Source organism: Excalfactoria chinensis, chromosome 5 (genome assembly GCF_039878825.1).
Source record: "Excalfactoria chinensis isolate bCotChi1 chromosome 5, bCotChi1.hap2, whole genome shotgun sequence".
Taxonomy (NCBI): domain Eukaryota; kingdom Metazoa; phylum Chordata; class Aves; order Galliformes; family Phasianidae; genus Excalfactoria; species Excalfactoria chinensis.
This window is the reverse complement of record NC_092829.1, coordinates 5,887,345-5,915,004: the sequence shown is the minus strand read 5'-3', so window position 1 is coordinate 5,915,004 and position 27,660 is coordinate 5,887,345. Positions and strand designations below refer to the sequence as shown.

At 41.7% G+C, this 27,660-nt stretch overlaps 1 protein-coding gene across 1 annotated transcript in view; it reads left to right on the top strand.

Moving 5' to 3' along the window:
* KCNH5 (potassium voltage-gated channel subfamily H member 5) overlaps window positions 1-27,660 on the top strand; it is a 140,584-nt gene that overhangs the window by 98,320 nt on the left and 14,604 nt on the right. Inside the window, exons 9-10 of the mRNA XM_072337190.1 lie at window positions 6,151-6,403; window positions 16,017-16,213. Coding sequence (XP_072193291.1) covers window positions 6,151-6,403; window positions 16,017-16,213 — 450 coding nt within the window. The remainder of the gene's footprint in view (window positions 1-6,150; window positions 6,404-16,016; window positions 16,214-27,660) is intronic.

The following is a 27,660-nucleotide window of genomic DNA, read 5'->3' as shown; positions in this document are numbered from 1 at the left end:
GGATGCGCTGAGTTTGGGTTGAAACAGGTTAAACTATGAACCTCTCGTACTTGAGGAAATGCTAGTTCTATAAATGATGGCTGTAGGGTAGCTCATGAACTGTTTGCCGGGGGGGTAGAATCACCTGCTGTGGATGGGTTGAGTGTTTCCCTGAGCACTGCCACCAAGGGGATGTTGCTGACAAAGGGACTGTCAGTTCCAGAGACCACACCTTGGGGAATGATCACATCTCAAGGACCTCCGGAGGTCCCTTCCAACTCTCAGCATTCTTTGATTCTGTCTTCTTCAGATCTGTTTTCTTATTACTTTCCGCCTTAAAAGATGTTTTTACAAAATGCTGCGTGTTAAAAAATTAAGCCACTTCCAGCAGAAGCGTGAAATAAAAACTGTTGATCAATTCCATTCTTCAGGGGTGACCTTTGTGCCAAAAGCCGTCAATCTAAACAACATTGTGACTTGAGAGGTTCTTTGACAATAGCTATATTGTTTCTGTTGTTCATTTTTCTTTCTGTCACTTAAAAGAAGCATAACTGTTATGATGAAATTCCCTGTACTCTGCTATCTTCTGCCTCATCAGAAAGTCATGACTGTGCTTGTGATGGAGATTATTGCAAAACCCAACTCAATAAAACCTTTAACTGCACTGAAATTTAGAAAAGTCCATTACTTTTGCCCATCAGTGGATGTTCTTAGTGTGGTTCTTGCTATGTTTTCCTGTACATTAAGCAACTCAACATGCTCTGTACTGAAGAACCGGTTCAGTTCTTACAGCAAATTGTGATACTTCTTATCCTTCTGCAGTTTTCCAGACCTCTAACCAGGTCCTGTTGTGTTTGACAATACTGAATATAATGTGCTGTAGAGATCTGCAGATAATTTAATGTCTCTAATGTGTCAGATAAAATGTGGTTAGTTTTGATATTATACTACTAAACTTAACCATTGTGATCACTATTTCAGGTCATGTATCATTAGTAAGAAAACAATTCAAGCTCTAGACTAGCATACTAGACTTGATTTTTCAGATCCAAGTGACTTTGGGATTTAGGCAGTTAATTTAAAATGAAAAACACTGTTGCTGCTTAGACTGAGTTCCTAGTGCCAGGATACTCAGTGACATATTACGAATTACCCTAATGCATGCAGGGTTAATGGCTGCTCAGTTCCATACATCACCTTTGAGCTACTTCCAAAATTATCTGCTTATTACAGGAAAATGCTCTGTGATTTGCTTATCAGCTGTTCTCTTCCTCTCTTTGGCTCCAGACCAGTGCAAAAGGTAACCCATCTAGCTTGGTCTGCAAAAGAATTCAACACTCAAATGAGCCAAAACCTTCTAAAAATCTGAATAATTTGGTCAGGTGATTAGAAGGTTGTATGTTTTTTGGAAAGATCTGACCTCATTTACTGCCAGATATGTCTGAAAGCCCAGAGTGGCTTTCCAATCTGGACTATGGCAGGTTAGAAGCCATAGGAGTTTGTTTATTATTGAAGTTGACATTACTGAAGATCTCCAATACTTGCTGCAGTTATTCATTTAAAAAACAGTCCTTGTTATTCCTCTGTTAAGACTGTCTAAGCTCTTCATTTGAACGTTAATCAATATATTCTCCAGTACAGCCCTGAGAAAGTGAGAATTTTTGTGCTGAAAGAGAATTACAAAGAGATACCATTTGTAATTCACTGGCCTCCGTCCTCTTTGTTAACAAGTCTTAACAGATTCTGTAATGTTTGCTAAGCCATCCCATGGTGTTTTCTAGCTGGCAAAGATTTTTTTTATAGTACTTAAACCCTTCCTAAAAGCTATTATTTGGACACATTCTTTATCTGTACAGTTTTTGTTTCAATTCATTGGCTTCTCTCTGAGTTCTTTATAATCTCTGCTCCCTATAGAGGCCTTTGAACTGTGCAAGGGGCTTATCTTAAACTGCCTGAGCATGTCAAGGAGATGGATGGGAGAGGAAAAAAAAATCAGATCGAACCTCCTTGGGAATTTTATTTCCCCCTTTCCAGATCTTAAGTGGAAAATATAGCAAAGTATTTTTTGCCAATTTCCTGTGAGTCTTCCAGAGCATTTCTCAGTCTCTAGCAGCAACCATGAGCTTTTCACTTAGTGCCAGCCTTTTGGATGTGCTGTAGGGTGTTCTAGTGACTATGGCAGTGCTGAGTCTCTGCACTGAGTACGCTTTGCTTTGTGTCAGCTGAGTGCCAGGAATCAGAGAGTGCTTAGGGCAGAGCTCAGCAATTGCTTAATGCTGACTTTGGAAAGTTTTAATTTCCTGCAAAAAGAAGGTAGGTGATAAATGTTATTCTGTGCTTTACTTTCTCTTCCCTCAGCTTTTTATGGTTCAGATCTTTGTGGATACATGTGCACTGGTCACGTGTGGCATGGATCCTGGCTTCTACTAGTTAGAAATGCCACTTACACAGTCAGGTTTTCCTCTGGGGAAGCTTCAGTTTTCTCCTCCAATTTTGCATCGAAACTGTCAGATTCCATTTTATTTTTTTAATGATGTTTGGATGACTGTGAAGTCTGTGGCTACAGATTTGTTATGGAGCAGCTTCTGTAGCAGCACATGCATCAGGTCCCTGGGGGCAGCTGTTCTAAGTTGTGTGTTCCAAAGCCATCAGTTAGTAAAGCATTGCGGTCAGCAACCTTAATATCCTGCAGATTTCACCGAGAAAGGTCTTGAATCCTCTACGGAAATTTCCTCTTCAAAAGCTTGTCTTGGTGGTTTCTAGATATACTGCTGAAACGAGGATTCAAACAAATGTCCTGGCTGAACTTTTACTCTGCTAACAAAAGTGCTGAAGGTATTTTGCTGAAAGAGAAATGACAAATTGAGCTTTACAGGTTATCTTCTTTCTTTAACTGAATTTCTTTTTTACGACCATGTAAGTGCATTTGTACAACCATAGGACCCACCTACAACTGCACTGCTCCTTTGTATCCTTCTAGCTGCATGCTACCTTGAAAATGCTGATGTCTCAGGTAAGAACCTTTCACAAGAGGAGTGTCTAATTCTAGTGTTACCAGTAAAGGATCTTTTTCAGTAGTTCTCAAGTTGAGGTGCTCATTTTATCATTTTCTGCTCTTCTTGTGGAAACAGGAAAATTACTCCCACTCTGTGTCACCAGTAACCCCTTTTTCCAGTATAGCTGAAAGTGATATCAGGGAAAATGACTGTTTCTTTGAGACTCATCCTGAATTCCTGATGTTGGTATTTGTAAACACAAGAACTATTGCTGCAAAGTCAGCTTGGAGCTCACAAACACTTGTCCTTGCAGCATACACTAAACAAATACCTTGATATTAAGATTGTCTCCGCTCTTCTCTTTTATTTCCCTCCTCCTCCCCCCCCAGCATTTGTCTTGATTAGTCAAAGCCTCTTTAACAAATCTTCCAGTATTAAGTATTTCTTTCAATTTTGTCATCTATTTCATTCTCTGATCTCAGTACTAGCAGAGTAGCAGGCAATAAAACTGAAGTAAAGAATATTAATCCCTGGCTAACTCTTGGATCATCACTCATTTACCGTTGTACTTGTTGATAAATTATATCTCCATATATCTCCATACAGTAATATGCCATTAGGAGAATCACTTTATCACAGCATCAGCAAATTCCTGCATTATGCTAAGACTGGTTTTTTGTGTGCAGTGGTATTTTTTTCTGGCTCCTTATTTGACAAAGTGTGATGGTAGATATGTTTGTTTTGACTACAAAAAGAGTGATGCTTTGTGCTCTCACATTTAATAACCTGTATGTGACTCTGCATTTGTGAGGAAACACAATGCTTCTTTGCATCCAAGTTGCTTTCATTTTGACCAGCTCAGTTCGTTTACCCTTCAAAAGACAAAGGGGTCCTAGGATGTACCTGAGTCTTACATTAACATCTTCTGCAACAGTTTAATCGATTTTGGATGCATTTAAGGCATTGTTCAACCATTGTTTATGCAGTTTGGAAGCTTAAAAGATAGAATTTGAAAATCAAAATCATGTGTGAATACGCACGTTTTTCTTAAGGACAATGTTGGCGAATTCACAGCTTGTGGCCTTGTTAAGTCAAAAGCAGTTACATTTGTGGAAGCGTTAGAGACATGAGAAGTTCATAACAATGATTTGGACCCAACAGGAGATAAAAATGTTAAAAATCATCAATCATGATGCCAAAGAAAGCAGAATTTTTTTCATGCAGTTATTATTGAGAAGAGAGGTGGCATGTTTCTGTTTTAAAATAAAGACGAGCTTCTGTTTGATTCAGAAGTATCCAAATGCATTTTTTTAAACTAGAAAAATAAAGGTGTCTTCATACTTCTGTCGTTAAATGAGGTCATTCAGATCAGTGTAAATTTGTGAAACCGACATTTGCTCCTCATAAAATTATGGAAGAAGTGATACAGAATATGTTCACCAGTGATTCGGACAAGATATTATTACTGATGCAAATGATTGTTTATGGAGAATATGTCTTGTCAGATGTGTTTATTATTAATTTTTACAATAAAACGGACTTCCAGTTTTTGAACCTGTTCTGTACAAAACTTTGTTATAGAAAAATAGCATTAAGTGAAATTAACCTAGTCTATCAAATCAAATACAATTTAATTACTTGCTATGTCTGGGAGGGTTGTTGTAAGTAAGACAGGGAAGTTTCCAAGGAGATGCTGTGCATGTTATGCACAAGAAGCATCATCTTTCTTGTTTATTCAAGTTGAGACTGAGAGTATTCACAATCATATTTAACAAACACCAAGATGTGGAAGAGATTTCTGATGATTGCAGGTCTTTTATCAGAGCAAGATGATGAGAATCACTGGCTATTAGATGAAAGCCAAACAAAACACATTTCAGAAACAGCATGTTTTTGAAGAGAGTTGTCCATTGGTACAACTAACCTATATAATTTGGAAGCATTGAATCAAGGCCTTCTAGACTATAATTTTACCAGGTATTTTGGGACTGATATGAAAAGTATGAGTGAGCTGACCCATAATGGAAGAGGTTAGTACATATGGTTTCATAACCCCTTGTAGACTGGGAAAGTGTACATCTGTATACAAACTTGCTGTCACAGTACAGAGAATAAGAGAATGAACTCGAATTTCAGCCTTTTACATTCATTATTTGATTGACAGCAAAGCTCTTTGATCTGTTGAGGCAAGAAAGGATCTAGAGTTTATTAATCAAACTAGAAAATCATTTTTATCGTTTTCCCATTCTATGCTTTTTGATCTTTTAGCAGTATTTTACAGTAACTTCTTTTATACCTCTTGAGTATGAGACAAAAATGAAAGTCATGACTTTACTTCTGAATTAATATGACCATTTGCCCCTAAGTCTATTCAGGGTTTCCAGAGTCTCCCTCTGTTTGCTAATTTTCAATGGTAGTCAGCACATTGACCCGATGTCCCTTTCTCACCAACTGTCTGCAGGGCAAGCTGCCAGATTAATTCCATACAATGAGGAATTAGTAAGTGCTATTGACCTGCATTCTTCTTTACATGACTCTTACAGAGTGCTCTTCATCTTCTTCCTTTTTCCATTATTTATCCTAGCAAAGCGTATCAAGGTTTTGTATGTTTCTCAGTGCAATTAGCTTCCACGCAGAAAGAGACGTGCATTTCAGAATTATAGGGATGCTGGTGTGTTTAGGAGGATGTACAAATATCAAACATTTTACATGCCTAATAACACCTGCAGGTTTTCATTTTTTTCTTTAGGTGTATTTACTGTTTCAATAGGGAAAGCTATTGAAGGTAAGGACTTAATAAAAGGCCTTATTTAATTGATCTGCAGTAAATACATCATCACCTTTGCTGGGCAGTTTTCATTCACCTTTGCTTTACATTTCATAAGGTTTCCTAGTACTTTCTTTTTGCTCTAATCTCAAACTCTTTGGGTTTTCTAGCCTGTAAGCCCTCCAGGGCAGGTTATTTACTGTATGTCTATACAGTGCTGAAACGAAACCCTAGGTGTGTTTGGATACATGTTGGTAAGTGGTCATCTACATCAACACTTCTGAAGATTAGTTTTCCATATGTAATGAAATCTCTTGGTTTGGACTATAAGTGGTCTGCCTTTGCATATCTTTAAGCTTCTTCAGCCACGTTCCCAGCTGATTATATTTTTGTCTTTCTTTCATTCAGGTTCTCTCGATTTGCCCAAAGGACATGAGAGCAGATATTTGTGTGCACCTAAACCGGAAAGTTTTTAATGAGCACCCTGCCTTCCGGCTGGCCAGCGATGGCTGCCTGCGAGCCCTGGCCGTGGAGTTTCAGACGATCCATTGCGCCCCGGGGGACCTCATCTATCACGCTGGGGAGAGTGTTGATGCTCTTTGCTTTGTGGTCTCGGGATCCCTAGAAGTCATCCAGGACGACGAGGTGGTGGCTATTTTAGGTACTGTGATCTCTACTGACACGGTGGTGCTTGGGATACATTTGACTTCTGTGTAAGGTTGAATATTTGCTACTCTTGCCTTACACCAGCTGAGACTATGGGAGGTTAGTGTTTCTCATAAGATAAGGATGCTAGTTCTCAAGAGGTATCATTCTAGGAGCAAACCCTTCATCTTTTATTCCATTGAGAATGCTTGTTCTGCCTACTATGGTTTTCTGGTCACAGTTAACAGTGTCCCTAAGCAGAAGAGAATGGCATCTTTTAAACAGTCTGCTAGAGGAAATGCACACTGTTTTATAACTGTCACTCAAGAGGATTTCCACTTTGCACTGGGCATTCCATTTGTCTGTATTCTAGCCAAGAATAATGCCTTCAAACAGTATCTTCGAAGAAACAAAATTGTTGTTCTTACTGAAGTGGCTCTTCAAAACAGAAACTGTTTGGTGTGTCTGTGTGGAGAGATCAGGGTACACCATATATTCCAGCTTGAATTCATGAGAAATTTGAGTACTGGGGGAGCTCCATTTTAGTCCCCCCACCATTCCTCTGGAGTGTCTGGTTTGCCAGCAGTAGGTGGGAAAAAGCCAAATGCAGACCCCCCCCAGCTAACTTGTGTGGGATTGGGAATTTTGTAGCAAAAGGTGGAATTGAGTGGCCAGCATCCAGTGCTGAGACAGGGCTTGTCCTCAGAGGCATAACAGAATGGATGAACAGTGGATGGCTCTCCTGGGAAAGGGTCCATCTTGCCTGTTCATAATAGACCTGTTTATTGTAGAACTCATCTCTGTTCAGTGTTACCTATTTGGCTTCTCTTAAACTGGAGATGTGACTCTCTGAAGGCAAACATAAGTGCTCCTGAGCTACGGGACTGCTCATGTCACTGAACTTCTGTGCTGCTGCTTTCATGCAAGGGCAGACCCAGAGGGCACCATGGGTCTCTTTTGTGCCTCATGGGGGTGATTGCTGGGAAATGAGGGTCATGATGGCACTGGAAAGTTGTGCCAGCATGTGGAAAGAGGGCAGATATGGAGATCAGCACTGGCTGTGTACAGAGAATATGTGCTCAGGGTAGGTACATCAAATGCTCTTTTCAACTACTTGCTGCAGCTTTTTGTACTCTAGAATATGCTGAGGTTTTTTAACAAGAGAGATTTGATGTAAGAATGAATCTGTTCCCATATTCAGATGTGAAGTCATGGTGAAAGCTCCTAAGTCTGTAATTTCCTTAGCAAAATACTCCTTGTACTTCAGCCTGCTGGGCCATCTCGCTTTTATTATTAATTTCAATGATAAAAGGATCTCTTATGTTTGCCCACAGCTATTTAAAAAAAGAAAAGCTTTACGAGTAAGTGGCAGTATTTAACCAAACAAAATGGTTTTCAGGGTCCTACAGTCAAACAAACAATAAATATATAATTTTCTGAACTGTAAGCCATCACTAAGTGGATTACATGCAAAACTTTATTGCATTTACTAATGAATATTGTGCTTGGTAAAACAGTGAGAACTTTTTGTTTCCTGCTTGTATGTGCTGTAAATCCAGTACCTATCTTATTCTTCATTTGGCTAGGGAGCCCTTTAACCATATCTAGCTATAGTGAATTATCTTTAATTACCAAAAGTGACTTTGATTCTGTCATGGCTGCTGACAGGCGATCCGTGGACTCTGATCTATGTTCATTGTGTGCTGTGGGGACTGGTAGAATGCTTAAATCTGACTTAGAGTGAGATAAACTGCTTATTTTAATCATAGGCACGCTGAGAAGTTTCCTTTTGCTCTGACAGATTATTTAACAGAACAGCGTACTGAGTAATTATGAGATGCCGTATCCTAAAAATTCACTTGTGGAAGGAAATCTCTTTCAGATGTAGCTGTGGAGACATTTAGAGTGACAGCAATTGCCCCTGAAATTAACGACTGTGTATCAGGCAGCAGAAAAGAAAATTTGTTTTAATCTCTTCTCCCCCAAGACGTTAAAGCACAAGGGAAATGGTACTGCTTGAGGTTAAGACCAGGTTTAAAAACCTCTTCCAAACATGAGGAGATCTGCATAGATTACTTGGAATACTCCAAGTAGATGTCTTCACACTTAGGGAGTTGTACCACCCGTCTGTCCATCCTCCTCATCCCCCAGCAGAAGTTTGTATTGAAATTGGGTAACATTCAGAACCTGGTCCTTATTGTATTCTACTGTGGGAGCAGGAGGATAGCAGGACATTTTGCTCCTTTGTAGAGCTTCCTTCCTGTGCTTCATAAGGAACCGGTATTGTGCAGTTACTGTTTTAATAGTGTTTTTCATCCAAGTGTTGTAGTGTTATTTGCATTGCAGAGAGAAGGGGTTGGTGGTTTCTTTTTGCTGTGCTCACCTGTAGAGAGCAGTTTTGATGTCTTTGTAGAAGAATCAATCAGGAAGGTGTGTCAAAACAGATTAACAATGTGCATCTTCTGTCCCTCACATTCATTCATGCTTCTCTCCAAAGATCGAGGCTTTGTCCTCCCTTGGATCCCAGCATAAATTGCTTCTCAACGCTGCTGCTTTTCCTTTTTTCATCTTCCTTGATTGCAATTCCCTTCCTTGCAGCCATGGTAAGCTGGTGTGGCCAGCCTCCCTCCTTGCTCAAATGGTGTCCTCAGGAGCTTGGGTGTCCCACCCAAGTGCTATTCATGAGCTCTAAAAGATAAAGAAACTGTGTAGTAGCAGTTTTGATAGCTCCAAGGCCCCAGCCTTGGCATATCTTGTGCTTGAACACTGGTGAAACCCAGTGATTGACCAGTCAGCTTTACATCATTATATTTTCATTCCCCCCTGATTCCACTTTGTTATCATTTGTGTGTAATTAAATGCCCAGCTACTTCAGTAATCACCACTGCAGAAATTGGTAGAGTAAGAAAATGAACCCAATTGAGTTGCTTATAGGGCTCATTAATGAAGATACCCAGGTACCCAATTAGGTATCTCCTCATTAGGTGTTTCCCTCATTAGGTGTCTTTCTTGGGGACAGCCTTCTGCCTTTCTCAAGCACTGACCACTGCACTGGCAGAGTGAGCACTGTGCTCAGAGCTGGAGTTAAGGGGAGCTGCTTTGCTAGGGAAAACCAGATCCAGTCATTTTAACATACCTCATATGCAGTTGCCAGGATAATGGAGAAGGGCAAACAGTCTTGTCTCTAATTAACCAAACTTTCCTAGTGAGAGAGGTGACCCTGAGAAGGCACATCTGTAATTGTCCACCACCTCTAGCAGCAGTAAACAGCCAATCTGCCACTGCTTTGTGTGGGGAGATGTTCCCAGCAGAAATGTCTCAAGAAAGACTAAGGTTGTGTGAAGTCCTCTAATGGAACCAGGCATCTGCTAACAGAGGGCACTGAGCAGCTCACCCTACCACAATTAACCTGAATTTGCTCCTGGCGAGGATTTTTGTGTAAGGGGCAATGCTAGCCCAGTGCCTGCAAGCTGCTGTGCAGCTCCCACTGTTAGCACAGCTGAGTCTGTGAATAGTGCAGTAACTTAAACCAGGCAGATTGATCAGCGAGGCTTGGAGGAATCCTTTTACCAACGAAAAAATAATGACTCACCGTGATCAAATGTTGATTGTAGGAACTGATTAAAACTATTGCTCCAACTGTGTAGTGATAGAAATATATTGAGCAGTGAATTCCTGGCTGGGGGCTGCTGCTAAACAGATTCAATTTTGATAGCCAAGCCAGGATGAATACAAATTTAATAGCTTGTGTTTCAGCCACACTTAGGATCCTGATCCTGTGTGTATTCAGTTGAGTTCTCTATCTTCATGTGTTGCATGTTAATTCTCAGCGTATTCTGCATACAGTCCCAGTGTAACAGTGTTGTTTACTGGATTTATTCTTCTTGGACAACCCAGGCTCCATCGCTCTATTCCACACACATTAGTAATTCAGAATTTGGGATCCATGCATCAACACTTGAAATTTCCATGGTGCTACTCAGCTGGGTGTGTGCTTCATGCAGGACAAGACTGACCACGTGTGATAAAGTGTACGGTGTGAAAAACTGTCAGTCCAATCCCATCTCATAGCGTTGGTACCTAATTCTGTGGTTTTAATTAATGTGGCTGCAGCTTGAGTCACCTCTCATTTGGAAGGAAGGGAGGAAATTTGTCCTTACCTAAAATGGGCTCAATATTATGTAATGAATGTTTGGGGTTTTTTTAAGTGAAGTAAAATAAGTCAAGGTGGCTTTGAGTTTCCCCACCTTCATAATGTGCACCTGGTAGCAATCTACAAAGCAGCAGTTCTGTAATGTGCTACCAGGTGCACATTATTACCCACGTCCTATTGCATCTGTAGGATAACACCATTTTGTTGCAGTGAGTTAACGCTCTAAATTAACTAATAGGCAAATGATTCAGAAAGGAAAGCTTTTTGGCCAGCAGGACTGCAATAATTAAGGTGATATGGGCTGTTTTTTCAAGTGCTGAACCTGAAACTATTTTGTACTGTGCTCAAAGGAGTATTGATCTGAGACGTGGTGTGTTTGCAGCTCTGCCCTGTGCAGCTCTTCTTCAGCATATTCCCTGGAATGAGTCCTATCTTACAGGTCTGGGTTAACACGCATAGTACCGTGTAAGATTTATTCCTACTGTTACTTGTTCAAAGGTGTTATTAGCTCTTACTGACGGAGTTAGAGGGAGTGTTCAATTTTTCACATCATTTCAGAAGTTTAAAACATTTCTGTCTCTGTCTGCACCACAGTTAACTGTAATATGAAGCATCAATCTTAATTTAGTGCCAGCTGGTGTGCTGCAGATGCAGTCTGCAGCCTCCATTGTCAGAAAGATTCCTTCCACTGAATTGAGATGTTTTTGAATTAGACCTGCATGCTTCACTGCCAAACCCAGGAGCTCCAAAGTCTTGGCAGTGCAAGAAAAAAAAAAATATTTTGCAATCATATGATATATTTCTTTTAAATCAGGTGAACAGTCTGAGCCAACCTGATTTGCCTTATGAGCATTGAAGATGGTGGGTAAGGTCATGATTTCAAGCTTATTTCTTTAGTCAGGAAGGATGGATTCTTGTTCAAGTATCAGATCTAAATAGAGATTTCCCATCGTGGGGAGCTGGGGCTTCTTAAAAAAACAAAGAGGAGACTTGTGCTAAAAGTGTGAGAGATGAGGACCATTAACCCATCGCTGACAGGAGGGTATCAGCCTTTCCCTTTTATTGCAGCAGTCTGACTGCTGGACAAAGGATACGTTTATTTTGTGTATATAGGTGCAGATGGTGAAGGTTGCACTGTACATAATAATGTAAAGTGCCTTTGCCAGCATGGACTTGAATCATGGGCACAGTCTCTTAATAATCGTTCTTTGCTTGCTATTTTGACAATCTTTTGAGTGCTAGAAGTGCTCTTTTCTCCATTCATTCTGCACTTTTACATGTTGATATGTGTGGTCCCATCAAGCTGGATGTCTGACTGGTGTGAACTGATTTTCATTAAAGTCCTGGCTCCTCAGGGTACCCTAGGAAAGGCTGAAATTTTGACCAGAACCTTCTCAGGGCACAGAGCCCTGTCTCACAGTCTGTTAGTCACCTCTGCACATCATGGACTGTGCTCACAGGGAGCAATGATAACCCAGCTGGCAGGAGACAGCTGGTGAGCTTGCACCAATCCTTATCCTGTTTTGTCATAGCTGGATCAACCGTTGTCTCGTGGCAAGGAGCTGCTTACCTGCTTACCCAATGACTGCAGAGCTGTGGGCTGCTGCAAGTAACTGGATATTTCTGCCTTCCTCATCACATCTTCATCAGCTTGGGATGTGTCTGTCTGACAGTCAGAGGTTTCACTGCCGATGTATAGGCACAGACAGGCGTGTGTGTATGAATATATATACCAGCAGTAATGTAATTATGGCTGCAGGGACTTGGTATTTGTTTCCTGACCTCCATTTCTGTGCACCTGCCATCATTTCATGGCTATTGGTACCTGAGCAAATTAGGTGAGTGTTTTCTGTGTATAATGCAATTTTACTGATTCTGGAACAAAATTGGTCTGTATTGCATCTGCTGTTCATAAGTAACAGACAATTTAAGTGTACCGTGATGGAAAACCTACATTATTCATCATGTCTGGCTTTTGCTTGTGTGACCGATGGGTCTTTGGAGATGTTTTAAAGCAGGGAGTAGTGTGGCTGGCCTATTAGCTAGGAGTGCACTGCATATATTTTCCACATTTGCTCCTGTCCACAAGAGGTATTGCCTTAAGGAGAAACCTTTGCCCCTTTCATTTGTTTTGCCTCTCAGTGCAGTTTTCCATCAGGAATGTATTCTCACTGCCCATCCAGGCTTTCACCCAGAAGCTCTATCAAGTTATCTTTTCTACTGATACATTTTTTTAGCTTGATTTCTGTCTGAAGAAAGTAAATTTTGCCATTTTTATAGCTATGTAGGAATTCTGAGAGGATGTTTAACGAGAATCTTTCCTCTCTGTGAATTGAAGGACTTCTGCATTCCCTTTTCCAGCACCTGGGGAGTTTCATATAGCCTTACCTGCGATGTCCAACCATGAGCTGCTGTCTCACAAGCTGGAAACTCAGTTCATGGTGCAAGATGTTAGACAACATCAGTCCCCTGCTTCTGTGTGGCAGAGTTATCCATAATATAAAATGATAACATATAGAAATACAATTATCTATTATATAGTTGCATATTGTCTAATTTTCTCTATATATGCAGGGATATGTGTGTATGTTTAATGTATGGACATATACGTAGGTCACTCCACAAGTAATGCCTTCTGTTTATTTCCACTGAAACTACAACATACTGCAAGAGCACAATGACACTATTTGATAGAGCAAATGCTCAGCTACAGTAAATTCTTTTTCAACGCAGTCACCAATATTAGCTATGCGTTTTAACCAGTGATGAACAAGAGCCTGCATGCTATGTTTGTAACAATCTGCACCAGTGGAGGTGAGTTCTGAGTAGTTGGGGTTTAAAACCTACCAGGTATATTTTTAATTATGATTCTAAGAAAGAAGGGAAAAAAATCCCATTAGTTACACTTTGTAAAATATAACTGGAATGAATAATTACTGCTCTCCACTCGGTGAGCTGCAGTTAACAAGGATGAAGTATAGCACATTAATCTCTGTATTTATGAGGAAGTGTGCATTGTATTGGAGAATCTGCTTGGGTCTTTTCATGCAGTACTGTTCTTAACTTGTTCACAAAGAGCAAATGGGACTTGGGAAGCTGTGGGGAAAACATGGAATTCAAAAAGTCATAATTGCTTCCAAGGTTCTGTACTTTCTGAAGTATACTTTCTTAAAGGAAGCATTTGGGCCTCTTATAGTCACCTCCTGCCAAACAGTGAGTGCTGGCAGCAGACAAATACCATCTTTACCTTTTAAGTTGTCTCTCCAAGTAACCACTTCCCCATTTAAGTGCACTGACTGCTGACCCATGAAAGAGCGCTGGGATTCAGTTTATCTTCTCAGCCTCATTCAGAGGAACGCGGTGTCGTTCCTGCCTCACTGAACTGCAGAAGATGAGGAGATCTCGGTTTTATGAATGGTGATTTTATCTGTCTGTGATTTAGAAACATTCTGTCGCACAGTTTCTGAGTCAGCATCCACTGCTTTTTCAGCTTGAATTATTTATATATTACCTTAAATATAGGAAAAAAAAAAAAAAAAACACCAACAAAAAACCATTTTGCTCTCATTTCAGCAGGAAAATCATATCGGTCCCCGTTACTGAATTCTGTTTAACTGCAGTTGCTGCAACCAAGGCTCAATTCTGTCCTGTGTCCACCTCAGAGAGCAAATCCATTAAGCAATTTTGTGCACTTCCAAAATGGTCTGTTTTCTATGAATTATGTAACTGTGCCGAGTACGTCTGTGAAACAGGTTTTAAACTGTGAGTAGAGAGAAAGGCAATTAACTGCAAAGGGTAATTTGAAACAGAACGTTAGGTAAGTTGTATGTTTGTAGGAAATGCTCTGTGATAAGGAGGGCATTTTAAGGCAACTTGTTTTATCAACTGTGTCAGCAATATTATGTATTGCAGTTCATCTTAATAGCATCTCGATCTGTAGAATTATTCTAAAGCAGTTCAATGAAAATGCTGTAACCTTTCTGAGAGATGTTTCTGCTGTACAGGTTACATGAGAAATGTTAGTCCTGGTACTGGATGGGATACCTGAGGCTGAAATAGAAATAGAGGAATAGTCTCTGACCCCAAAGGGCAGTAAGGTTGGATAAATTATTCTGTGTTCCTGAAATAGAGCTGAGTGAAATGTTGCAAGTCCTTAGAGTAAGAAGCATTAAAATGTATTACCTTTTCTTTCCCCAAACTATAAAATTAGAAACCTTCACCAAGGGGCTGCTTGAGGTACCTAAAATCAATAGAGATACTACCACTGACTGATTGATTCCTAGTTTCCTCTTAATAACTACAAAAATAAAGAGCTGGGATACCGCCGGGGACTGAAGCAACCTTCTTTCGTAAGTGCCCTTAGTACCACAGTTTCTGCTTCAGAATCTGAGCTGTCAGCCACCGGCCACATGTTGAGGCCCTCACCCAGCCCATGGCAGTGATGGGTGACTTCTGCCTACTTCACTTCTCTTAGTTGCCCTCCATGGGATTCTCTCCAGCAGTTCCCTGCCTTTCTTGAACTGGAGACCCCAGAACTGGACACAGTACTCCCAATGTGGCCTGCCAGGGCAGAGCAGAGGGGGGGAGGATCATCTTTTTTCATGCGCCCTAGGACACTGTTGGCCTTCCTGGCCACAAGGGTACACTGCTGGCTTATGGGCTCATGGCCAACCAGGACACCCAGCTCCTTCTCTGCAAGGCTCCTCTCCAGCAGGTCAGCCCATAGCCTGCACTGATGTGCAGTGGTTCATGTCTGGCTGTGATTGTTTAAATATGCAGGTGTCTCTGGGGTCAGACCCTTTCTCAGTCAGCAAATATTTAAATACAGACTTAAGCAGAACCACCTATGTAAGTAGATATGTTTGGATTTGGAAGCTGGCTGTTGGATCTGCTTAAGAGTTAGAGCCCAGGTATTTAGAGGTTAGAAGTCTCAGGGATGGTTTTAGTGGGCTTTTAGAAGGAATGTTACCTTTCTTACTGAAGTGAAAATGTTTAATGAGCATTTAAGAAGTGATCCGTGGCATGTGGAAGCTGACTCTTAAACAGCATTGCAGAACCATGGTGAAAAAGTAGCCTGAATGACATAGGCTATCAGTGAAAGCAGGGTTGCTGTGTCAATTAGGAATGACCCTCAGAAATATTCAGTCATTTCACCATTAGTTAACTACTTATTACATTCAGGGGCTTTTGGGAAATCCATTACCTGCATCTTCAGCTACACCGAGACCTTTACAGCCTGGCTTTTATGCTCTGTGACACTTTTGCAGAGCTATCTATAAATATCTTAAAAACCTGGGGCTATTGCTAAAGATGCTCAAATACCTCAGATATTTTTAAATCTTTTACCCTTATTAGTTTTCACAGTTGGGAGCTGATGTTAGCTTATTCGGAAGCATAAGAAAGTTTGGGAGGAAATCATTTGCATGTTGGAGAGCATCACATAGCTGTTAACAAATTTTGTCCCGCTGTTTTTCAGGTAAAGGTGATGTGTTTGGTGATATCTTCTGGAAGGAAACCAGTCTGGCCCACGCGTGTGCCAATGTACGGGCTCTGACATACTGCGATTTACATATTATTAAACGAGAAGCCTTGCTTAAAGTGTTGGACTTTTATACTGCTTTTGCCAACTCCTTCTCGAGGAACCTCACGCTCACCTGTAATTTGAGGAAACGGGTAAGGCAGCTGCTCTTGTTTTTCCCTTTCTTTCAGCAAGAGATTGCACACTGTTTGCAGTGTTGAATAACCCCCAGTTTACTCTTGATGTTTTCAGGTCATTGCAGATTAACAGGCCTTTCAATAAATGTTGTAGCTCTTGGTTAATGATGGCTCAATAAAAATTAGCCATAGATTTGCAGCTCCAAGAAGCAATCCTGGCAGGGTGACATATGAATTACACTTTCTTTTTCTTTGCTTTGCTGTTGTTGTTATTTTTTATCTTTCTGTTGCATAATGTATAAAGTTATATGTGATAGTCTGAGAAAGTCCATATTTCAGACTCCTCAGAGGTGAGGCTCAGTCTCTCACCTGCTAGATCAGAAGAGAATAGCCTGATGGATTTGCAGGGCACAGACCAACTAGGAGAAATTTATTGATGTTAAATAAATAAAAAGTACTCAGCAAAAGTACTACATTAATACTTGCTTCTCTCACTTCAACAGCTGAGAATTTTAATATGGCAAGGTTAATAAAGCTTGGTAGCAATTTTACATTCACAGCTCACTTTTTAAACCCTCCTGCTCATTTTTTAATCAATCAGCAATGCTCACTATCCATTAGTTCTTTCAAAGAGCACTCCATCTAAAAATTAATTAGCTAGAAGGACATATCTCGAAAACAGGTGAAGGGATTCTTTAATTCATATCGCGGCTGCAAATTTTAATCTTTATGATTTATTTTTTTTTTAAGATTGATGTGGGTTATATAAATTTCATTTGCATAGAGAAATCTCCTAACAATGATTTATAGATTATTGAGCATTAACTGAGAACCTCTAGCTGCCGAAAAGCATTTTTCTGCGGCTAAGACATCTCACCTGATAGGGTATCAAGGCTACCTCTATATTTTGCAAGATAATTTCAGCCTCTGCAGGAACAGGAATTAAACAGAACTGGAATTTCAGTTTTCTGGATGTAGTTTCTCCCTGGCCACTGGAGTATTTTACAAATGCTTCTTTCAAAGAAGATTTCATTTTCAGTGTGTTCCTGTGCTCATTAACATACCAACTATGGCACAGAATACCCTTGGCAAGAAGTAGATGCAATGGGATTATTGTCCCTCTCTGTCTGTGCACGAGTCTGGAAGAGCTGAATTATAATTAGGTTTGGTTCCAGTTTGTCAGCTTACCTCTGACTTGAAGCTTGTTAACTCCACTTTGGTCCTGAAAAAGGGCTTTTGGCTTGAAAGCTGCTTTTGGGGCTTCTGGCTTTTTGCTTTTTTATTGATCAGATGGTCCTCCACGTCTTGACTTCAGCATCTCCCTTCACCTGCTTGATACATGTCAGCAGCTCCAGTCTCGGATGACCATTCTGTTCAGACCTTGCTGATGGGGATTTCTTGGGACAAGATAACACCATGTACACTGTGTCAAAATTTCTTCTTTCTTTCTCAAAATGGTAAACCTGTCACTTCAGCTGGCTTCCTGGGACTCCCCCAGGTCTTTTCTTGTCAGGCCAACATGCTGGAGTTCAACTCTGCAGTGCTGGGATGCATAAGGTGAATGATCACTTGGCTGTTTTTCTGTGGATTTTCTTTAGTCACGTACCTTTTTTGGGCAGTGTGGCTCCTTGAAGGGCTCTGGCAGAGGGAGTCACACCAGTGGAAAAGCACTCAGGGAGCATTAGGTACGTGGTGTGTGCCATGGTGCCAGTGACTCAAAGCAAGAAGAGCAATTCTAAAAGAGGTTGGATTTTGCAGAAGGAAGGGCAACGTCAGATGAGTGCATCTGTTGGCATTAGAGTCAAAGGAAGATCAAGGCAGTGTGGTACATGAATTAATTTCACTAAAATGTTGGGCAGTCACATCTGAGCTACCCACTTCTATAGCCCATGAGGAGGATTGCTTCCTTCAGAGGGCAGTTGCCTGGTCCCTCATCAATACCTGATCTGGGATGTGAGAATCATTCCCTTTCTGTTGACTTTTGAGACAGTCCTCAGTTGCTAACTTTTAAATACCAAGGGTACATCAGATGAACTCCACGTATAATGTCTCCTACTCAAGAGCTATTTCAGGAAAAGTCTTTCTCCTGGTATTTAAGTTGTGCTGAGCCAGAGCTTGCTTTTGCAGAAATTGTGGGGTATTGTTCCTAGGCACAAAACAGATGCTTTCATACTGCTTTCAGCAATGGGGATACAATCCAGGCCATGTTAAGTAAAATTATTTAGGGGGTTGTTTCAAACAACATATCTGCTGAAAGTGTACCCAATTCCCTGTTGGATATGAAGTGTCTGACTGTGAGTTCAGCCTTTAAGAGAAGCCACGCCATCCAGAACAGTTTCATCAGGCGGACAAAAAGCAGTTGTTCAGTAAGTGAAAGTGGGCAGGCAGAGATGCACTGTACTGAAGCAATTTGTGCTGGAGTCATGTAATCTGAATGGAAAAGAAATCATTGCACCCTTTAATTGATTTCAATAGGAATATGCTTAGCACTTTTTCTACGTAGTCATCACTTGTAAGCTTTGACATTTAATTATAACAAAAATACACTCGTTGCAGTTCTGTGCTCAACAAAATGGCTGTTTGTTCTTTCTGTCAAAAATATATAGACAGAGAATTGCTCTTTCATCAGGTCTGCTTCTCCAAATACGTTTGCATGAATGTGGGTGCATACACACACACGTGTGTCTGTGCTGCATTGTCCCCCAACAAGCACTTAGATGTAGTCTGTAGACTGTGAAACAATTTCACCATTCAAAAGGCTAATAAATTAATAATAGTGCTGAGCACAGAAGGTTAGTTCCACATGACAGGGAAGAGAAAGTCACACTGAAGTGGGGAAATAGTATTTTCTCACTCCCAAATAGAATTTAGAGGCTTGGCATGTTGAATGACCTACTTAAGGCATCTGCTCAGCTTGCTGTTATCAACTCTGGCTTTTTGTTTTCTTCCTCTGTGCACTAGGTAGCTCAGCCACCACACTGCATTTATGAATGCATAAAGTGAGCGTGCCTGCTCGCTTTTCAACCTGCAGTCCTCCTGCTCATGGTGATGAAGTGACTTTTAATCTGTAATTGCAGAGCATTGCAGCATATCTTGTTTCGTGCTCTGAAATCTTTATGGCACATCTAACATCGCTAATGTACATTCCAACGCAAAGGCAGGACTTTGAACTTCTTTTTTTCCAAATAGGGAAAATAATTAATCTGGAAAGATACTCTATAAAATCGCAATGGGATTACATAGCCTCCTGTGAAGACTGGAAGTTAGAAAGCAGAAATTGGGGTGAGATTTCAAAGAGTTAAGTATTGCCTTCTGATGTTGGAAAAGAATATTAATAATGTCTAATTCATTAAGTGTCTTTCAAGATTTCATGCAGCTGGGGTGAGGGCTCTGCAGGCTTTAACCATGATGTTTGGCCAAGGGAAGGAAACTAAGATCGATTTTTTTTACCCACGCCCATACAGTAATACACATTTTATTGATAGTCAAAAACTGGGAAGGATGGCCTGCATTAAGCTACCAATTGTGTTTCCACAGAAAACAAGTGTTCAGCTGAGATACATTTAAAGCTTTTTCCTTTTCTCCACATTGCTTCCATTGATACCAACTAGTGCACCATCTCCAGCAAACTACTAGATCACCACCATCTGTGGAAGTGCAGGAAAAATCAATCTGTGATTTTGGGCCCTCTGAAAGCAAAGCTGAAATTCTCGCATGCTTCAGTAAAGCAAAGATTTCCCTATTCAGCTTTTAAGGTACATGGTTGCGTACTGCTGTTTTGCACTGTGAGCCAGAAGAGTTGTGTTAAATGAATCTGGAGGAGCCGAGGAGAGGACATCTGGCCATATAGGGTCTCTGGCACATTTTCTCCTGGAAGATGTGCTAGGAATGAGCCAAGGAAATGTGAAGAAAGGAAGTGCCTCTAAGGCAGTGAAATACCCTCCAGAGAGGCTCTGTTCTGTTCCATGTGACATCCTTAAAGCCAGGGACAATGCTGTGAGCAACTGATGTTATCTAATTCGACCAGCACAGTATGAGGCAGGTGAGGCCATCAGACTCTCTTAACACAAATGTTCTCTTTGCCTATTTTAGGTCAGAATAATTCCTTTTAAAATCACGTTTCTGTTTTTGCTTGAGGTTTTAATGAATCATGTGTTGTTTCTTGAGTGAATCATACATCATTTTGTTGTTGTATATATATATATATATATATATATTTAAAAGCTATATTTTAATTTGAATTCTGTGCTTCTGTCTCCTGAAAGTGAAGGTTGTACCAAAGGTCATTCAGGATTCTCTTCCTCTGTCACTTTTCAGGCTCTTTGAGTGTCCTGATGCAGAAGCAGTGTCAGAGGCAGAAGGCATTGCTCTGTGCATTGCTTGCTGCTGAAGGTTGCATGTGTTCTGGTGAACCTGCAGATTTTTGCAGGTTTTGAGCTTTGTAAACCTTTCACAATTATGGCAGAGCTGTTTGCACTTGTCCAGCTGGTGCTCCTACTCAGTCTTGATCGGCTGGGGGAATGACATGCTCAGATAGAAAGGGATCAAAGCGTGGGGTTTAGGTAACTGGAAGCTGTGGGGAAAATTGTTCTGGGAACTCCCTGTTCTATATCTACACACAGGCAGTTCCATCATCCATTTTTACCCCTTTTTGCAGCTTGTCAGCAGGAGCTTCCTCCATGTGGGACAGCAGTGGAGACCAAACCTAAATGGGAAAAATAAGCTTTTCCATCATTACTGCTGAAGAGAAGCAGGGAGATGTGCTGCTTAGGGAGTTGCAGTGCATAGTAAGGTATATCAGCTCTTGGGGACTCCAGAAGGGCTCTGGGCTCCTGTCCTGTGATGAGGAAGGTGCCTACTCCCAGTCTGCTACTTAGTCCCCATCAGTCTCTCACTCCTGGTACTTTTCTTCTGCATGTGCAGCTTATTCCTCTACTGGCTCAAGCCAATAGCAAGAGTACCAGTGAATGCAGGATCAAGCCTCTGGAAGGGCAGATCCAACACATCCACTTCTGTTAGGGATTACATGTCCAGCAGGCTTTTGGCATGACTTTTGACTCAGAATGGGCTTGCAGCTCAGTGGCTTGCCTATTGGCAATTAATTTGATCCACTTCTTGATGGCAAAGCATATATTTCCTTCCCCTGTCTTAGCCTTTCCCAGTACTCAAAATATCTACATGCCAACTCATCAGGCTGCTCACAGCCCCTAGGGGAGGTGAGGAGGCACAGGGGGCTTCCCCAGCCCTACATGATGACAGCCATCTCCACTTGTGAAGGTGAAACACAGCAACATCAGCCTCTAGCTGTGCTGCCTGTGACTGCATGCTCGGGTTTTCATAGTACTTTTTTTGCTTTATTACTGCAGCAGTTCTTGTGACCATGGCAAACTACACCTTTGTCAGCTGTGTAAGGCAGTGGCCTCACTTACCCATTTTCCTATTCACCTGTACCAAAAACGACACACCTTTATCCTTATTTTTTCCCCTATTCTTTTATGACAGCAATAAGGTCAGCTCAGTTTAAGCATGCAGGATGACTTTCATCCCCACCTTCCCCTCTCAGTACATCTCACAGTCTAGCTTTGCCTTTTAACTCCCCAAAATTCTTTCATCCATCTCCACGAGAAAAAAAAATTGTTACAACTTGTTTCTGGGTGTTTTTGCCCTTTCCTGTCCCTTTCTGGTCTTTGATTGTCTCTATTTTTTTCTCTTCTTTTTATATGAGTGTGTTGTCCTGGGAAGTGAAGTCCTACCACTGCAGTTTAGCTGTAGCTACAGTCTAGCACAGTTACAGAGCAAATAAGTTATACCCTCCAGAATCAATACGGTTTCATTTTGCTCACATCTTAGCAGACCTTGCATCCTCCATTATGCTCTAAGAAGCTTTCACTTAAGCCAATTTTCTTTCTTTATTGTTTGACCTCATCGTATTCAGTTATCTCCAGATAGGCCACTATTCCATTATGCTATTTCCTAGACGGCTGTTTCACTGATTTAGATCTGGCACCACTTCTGGAGATGTCTGGACCTGTGTGTGGGACCCAGGTAGGTGTCTAGACTTGTGTATGTGCATGGCACCCAGCGTGGGCCAGCAGCACAACCCGTGCTGCCCTCCTGCTGAGACCCACTTTCAGAAGGATGGATGTCCATCCTGACTTAAGGCTTTCTGCAGCACTTTGCTCTCATCTTTTGCTCCTCTGAGCATAATTCCTTGTGCTCCACTTCAGGGGCGCAGGGATCTGAGTCAGTCGCTGCAGGGAAGTCAGTGAGTCCTTGGAGGGCCATGCATGACTTCGTTAGGTAGAAGAGCAGCGTAATTCAGAGAGAAAGCTGCAACAGCATTAACTTCTCGCCTCTATGCCTCTGCCAGACAGCATGGGACTGCTGGCCCTGAGCAGAGAGGCTGCTATATAAAAACTATCAGTGGGTTTGCTTTCTCTCTTTTGTTGCTGTGAACCTGACTTTCCCTTGTGCCTCGCTCTCTTCCCTCTCCTGTTTGCCACTTCATTATCTCCCTTCTGCTGGGCACAGGCCAGGTCACGCACACCATGGGGAATTGGGGCTGTGGGGGCAATTGCAGTGCCGAGTCCTCACTGCAGGCACAGAGGAGAACAGTGGGGATCTCTGCATATGCCTGCGTTTCAGAGCCACGTTAGTCTCACAAGGTACCAGTGTACCCTAGTTCTGCTCTGAATTTAATTTCTAAATTAAATACCTCCTTCTGAGGTCCCAGCTGTGTTGCTGTGAGGCAAAGCCCCTCTGACTGTTTGAAGTGGGATTGAGCCCAGTCGTGATAATCCTTTGGCATTATAGAGGTGTTCAGTTTGTTTTTTGTGTTGGTTTGTGTTTTGGTTTGTTTTGTTTTGCATGGACACGCAGCTTCTTTCTGTGTCTAAATCAAAATAGCTTTGATCTCATTTGTCAGGCTGTTACTTCGCTGCTGGTCTTTGTTGAGAAGTGCATGGCAATTCAGCCTTGCTTTCAAGGAGCTTTGAACAGTACAGTATGGCTGCAGAAGAGAATTGCAAGTGCTGATGTGCTGTTCTGTGCACACAGAGACTCAGCAGCTGTTACACAAAGCAGTGCTGATTTACCCCATCCTTCAGGCAGCCAGGGAAATGCAAACTGAGTGATTTACTTGTGTGTGAACACATCATTGATCAAGACGTGTCAGGGATTGGCAGCATCCGCTGAAAAACAGAGGTGTAAACTGCATTTGTTAGAGGGAAGATCCGGGCTGGGGCTGATTTGCTAATGTAGTGTCCATGAATTAATACCATTTTCTTGTTTAGAAAGCTGCCATCATTAAAAGACTCTGTAGTTCACTCAGAGAGCTTTCAGCAGGCTGTCTGTTAATATCGATTCAGGGCAGCGTTGCTTGCACTGGATTTGAATGATGATAAAGTAAATCAGAGGTTTGCTATTTTTAATCTTGTAAATACTTAAAAAAATGTTTTGTGTTCTCATTCCCACATTAATTAAATTGAATGCTTCTAATTTCCTCCAACTGAAAGGGAGGCAGTGTGCATGGTGCAGTGGGAACATTTAGATACTGCACTGGGGGACATGGTTTAGTGGGGAAACATTGGTTGTGAGTGTGCAGCTGGACTGGATGATCTTGGAGGTCTTTTCCAAACTTGGTGATTCTGTGATTCTAAGAGGCAACACTGCTATGTTATTTTCCATTTCCAGCTAAGTTTCTGTTTGTTATCAGCCCCCTGAGCTTTGATGTTATTTACACAGGCACAGCAGCTCAGCTCACAGCAGACCTGAGCAGATCACCATCATTGCGTGCCTGAGCTTTGCTTGCAGGCTGTTACTTTGCCAGGCTTAGATCAGCAGCATATTCTCTTGGGCAGACATACTGCTGAAACTTGTCTTCCCAAGGCTTTGCGTGGCTCCTCTGGTGCCTAATATGCCATGAGCCCAGCCACAGCTTACTGTGTTAAAAATGTGTTTGTGTTGCTGCTGAGAGTAGCAAATGTGATGTCCTCGATGTGATGTCCCCTGTGCTGCCACTGCTGCAGGCAACCTCATGCAGGTGGGATTTGCACAGAAGGGAATTGGGAAAGAGGTTTGTTGTGTTACCTCACACCTTTCCAAACAACTCACCCAGAGGAATGGGTTACTTCTTGTGTGAGATGCTAGGCTTCATTACCACAGGGATCTAGCACTTCTCCAGCAACTGCAGAGAAAAGGAAGAAATGTTAGAGACCAAGTTCTCTGATGGCTTCCATCATTGCTTCCTTGAGCCAAGTGTCAGATGTGACTTTCAAGTCTGTAAATTGCTAAATAAAAACTCCCTTCATGAGGCCTTACTTTCAGTGCAAATCCATCCCCCTGCTGTTTGCAGCTCACGCTTCACAAGTGTAATAACACTCAAACACGTGGTTCAGCCTGTGATAACCATTCAGAATACTGCAATTCTCAGATTTACCTTACTTTGAATGCAGTTTTTGGGCCACTTCTTACTGCAAAGAAACCAGATAAGAGTTAAACTTTACACAGAGGGCAAGAGAGACTTGGTGGAGAATTTAGTATGAATCCCTCTTGTTTTAGTTAAAAATGAAACCCAGCTTGTCCCTTCCAACTTAATGACAATTGTTTGCCTTTTTTAATTGTCAGCCCTTTGCTGTGATTAGCAAAATGCTTTGGTTTAGGTCCTGTGAAAAGAAGCTCTGGAAGAGCGATTTTGGAGAGGCTGATTTACATATATGCCAGAGGTGGGAATAGGGATTCTGGGAAACACCTGAAATAAGCTGATCCCATTATTGTACTTCTGAGCAACACGCTTGAAGGCAACAAACTGGTACTTAGGAAAGAATACTTATTACTAATCCACGTCTTCTCCTCATATTTTTACTTCTCATTTTCCACAGTCCCAGGTCTTAATTTGTTTCCCTTCCTAAAGATTACAAAAAACAGAATGTGGTTGTCAGATGTAAGATACTATTAGGAAAAGAGCATAGCATCCGCAGTCTCTGATTCTGTTAACTCCATTAATTAAGCAGTCAGTGATCTTTTGAACTCCGAGACCTCCCCTTGGACATTTAGTTGAAGGTTAGATTACTTATTAGCTTTCTGCAGAAGATGTTTCAGCTGCCAGAAAGATTTTGTACAGCGCTTCCTGTGTAAATGTTTATATTGCTCATTGTGCATCCAGGGCTGACAGCTTACCTCTGTGCACTCGGAGTTCATGGCTCTGCTGGAACTGACTGCTGTCTTCAGCCTTTATTTGTTTATCAGTTCGTTAAAGAAGAGAGCACTTCTTTTCCTCCAGGCAAAGGCTTTGGCTTTTTCTGAGAGGCCCAAACACCGCTCACTCTTAGAAATGTGGCAGTGAGCACCAAAGCAAGTAGCAAAACCAGCCTTTTCTAAGCGAACCGTTTCTACTGTTCTACAGCATTTCTGCTAAGATAAGCCTTACTTTTCCATTTGCACCCATTGATTGCCTCCAGCTAGATTTCCTTTTCCATGTCCCTGACCTTACCAGAGCATTCTGGCTTCTCAGCACTTCATTTCTAGGTCTAGCTCGTGGTTTTCACCGATCTGCCTTCCTGGACTGCCTGGCATTGTAATGAATTTTATCTCCCTCGTGGTTTAAAGCACATTCATTTTGAAATGGAGCGGCATTTGATAGTTCAGAGCTCATTTATGAATGACCCTCATCCTTCTCCTGGGCTGTATTATCCCTCCTGCCCAAGAAGGCTTCAGAAGAAAGGAAAAGGGAGAACTGAACCATGCATGCTCTTCCATGTGCTACTAACTGTTGCTGTTTCCATTTATAAAAAGACTTATCGAATAACTTCAGGATGCTCTACAAAAGTATATGAATAATAATTTATAGCCATAACCCAGCCATGCGTTAATATACCAAACAGGTGCCTGACTAATCAGCATGAACCATCAGCCATAACTTCAAGCATTTATCAGAAGGCTGGAACCAAGGCACTGTTTGCCATGTGGTCCATCAGAAATGAGTCCCTACAAAGAGCTTCTTCTCAGACCAGTTGTGCTCAGAATCAGTCCAGTATGTTAGACGGCTGCTTATAGATAGATAAGGACTCTGCTGGGACAGTGATTGACCTTGCAGATTCCACATCAGCCTTCTTTCACACTGTTAGCCTGCTTGTCCTGTGTACCCACACCCGTCCTGTGATCAGCCCTGTCCTATGGCCTAAATACATGGCATGGATACGCACATCTTTGGGCATCCTCCCACATGTAAGGTGGGTGCCAGACTGCTCTGAGAACAGACAGCCTCTTGCTAGTGCCTGGACAAGGTCTTCCTTGGATAAGGTGACTGAAGAACTGCTGTCTTGCTTGGGAAGTTTAGGGTTAGCTTCATTTTTCAGACACCAGAAAATTATCAAGTCAGAGGAAAACTGGATGTTTTGGTCAAAATGAGAGCTCAAAGGGAGTACAGCATCTGAGATGGAAAAGGTAAGAAAGCCAGAGGTAGAGATCTATACTTCGATGTGTTATCACTGTGTGACATTGCAGCAATGTTTATCATGTAGCAGCTGGTCTTCTGTTAATTGTGTGTGCACAGGGATTGGTAGAAAAGATACAAACAGTGTGTAAACAGGGTGCAGCATAATCATTAATGAGGAGCTACAGAGCCATCAATGTTATTGATTGCAAAGACCTGTTATTTGTCCAAGCAGAGTTTTGTTTTTTTACTAGACCCAGACAGGAATAGGGAACAAATCAACTGGACTGACTCCAATTTTACAGGAGGAGATCATTTCTGATCACTTTTAAAGCCAGATTTGCCAAAGTCTACAATACTGAGGATTATAAACTAATTTGTTTGGGTCTGGAGCAATGAGATAAGCTAAGGCTACAAAAGCAGCAGGCTCAGCCCCTAAGGAGCATCCCGTGTTAGTGCCTAAATGCATGGATAGGAACATAAAGCAGTGCTGATGAGCTTTGCAGAGATCCACATCTAGAAAATAGGTGACTGTGATGTAGGTATTAGGGAAGATCACCAAGAATCACATGGAGAAATTTGAAGGAACTTTGAGAACAGACTTAATGCTGGGACACAATAGAATGATGCCTGCAAGTAGGATATAGCCAGATCACTAAAATCCTCCCTAGCAGAGCTGTGGCTTATTGCCATGAAAGCCCAGGGATCGATTTAATGCATGTAAATGGTAAGGAAGTGGCTCTTCACCACACCATCTGTTTATCCCATCCCCATGCCCCCACTAGTTAGTTAACTCTTTTGTGCTGTCTCTTTCTCTTGCTGATACTGTTCAGAAACAAAGACAAAGCTCAGAGGAGTCACCATTTGGAGTTCCTCAGTCCCATCTTCTGAGGCTGAAAAAAAAAACACCTAATGGTTCTTTGGGGAATAGTCAGAGCACTCAGTCCTCCCTGGGGGTCTGCCACGGAGGCAGCCCGCTGGGTTTGCCTGCAGTGAGCTCTGATAGGACTCTCATCAGCAACTTCACTTCTCT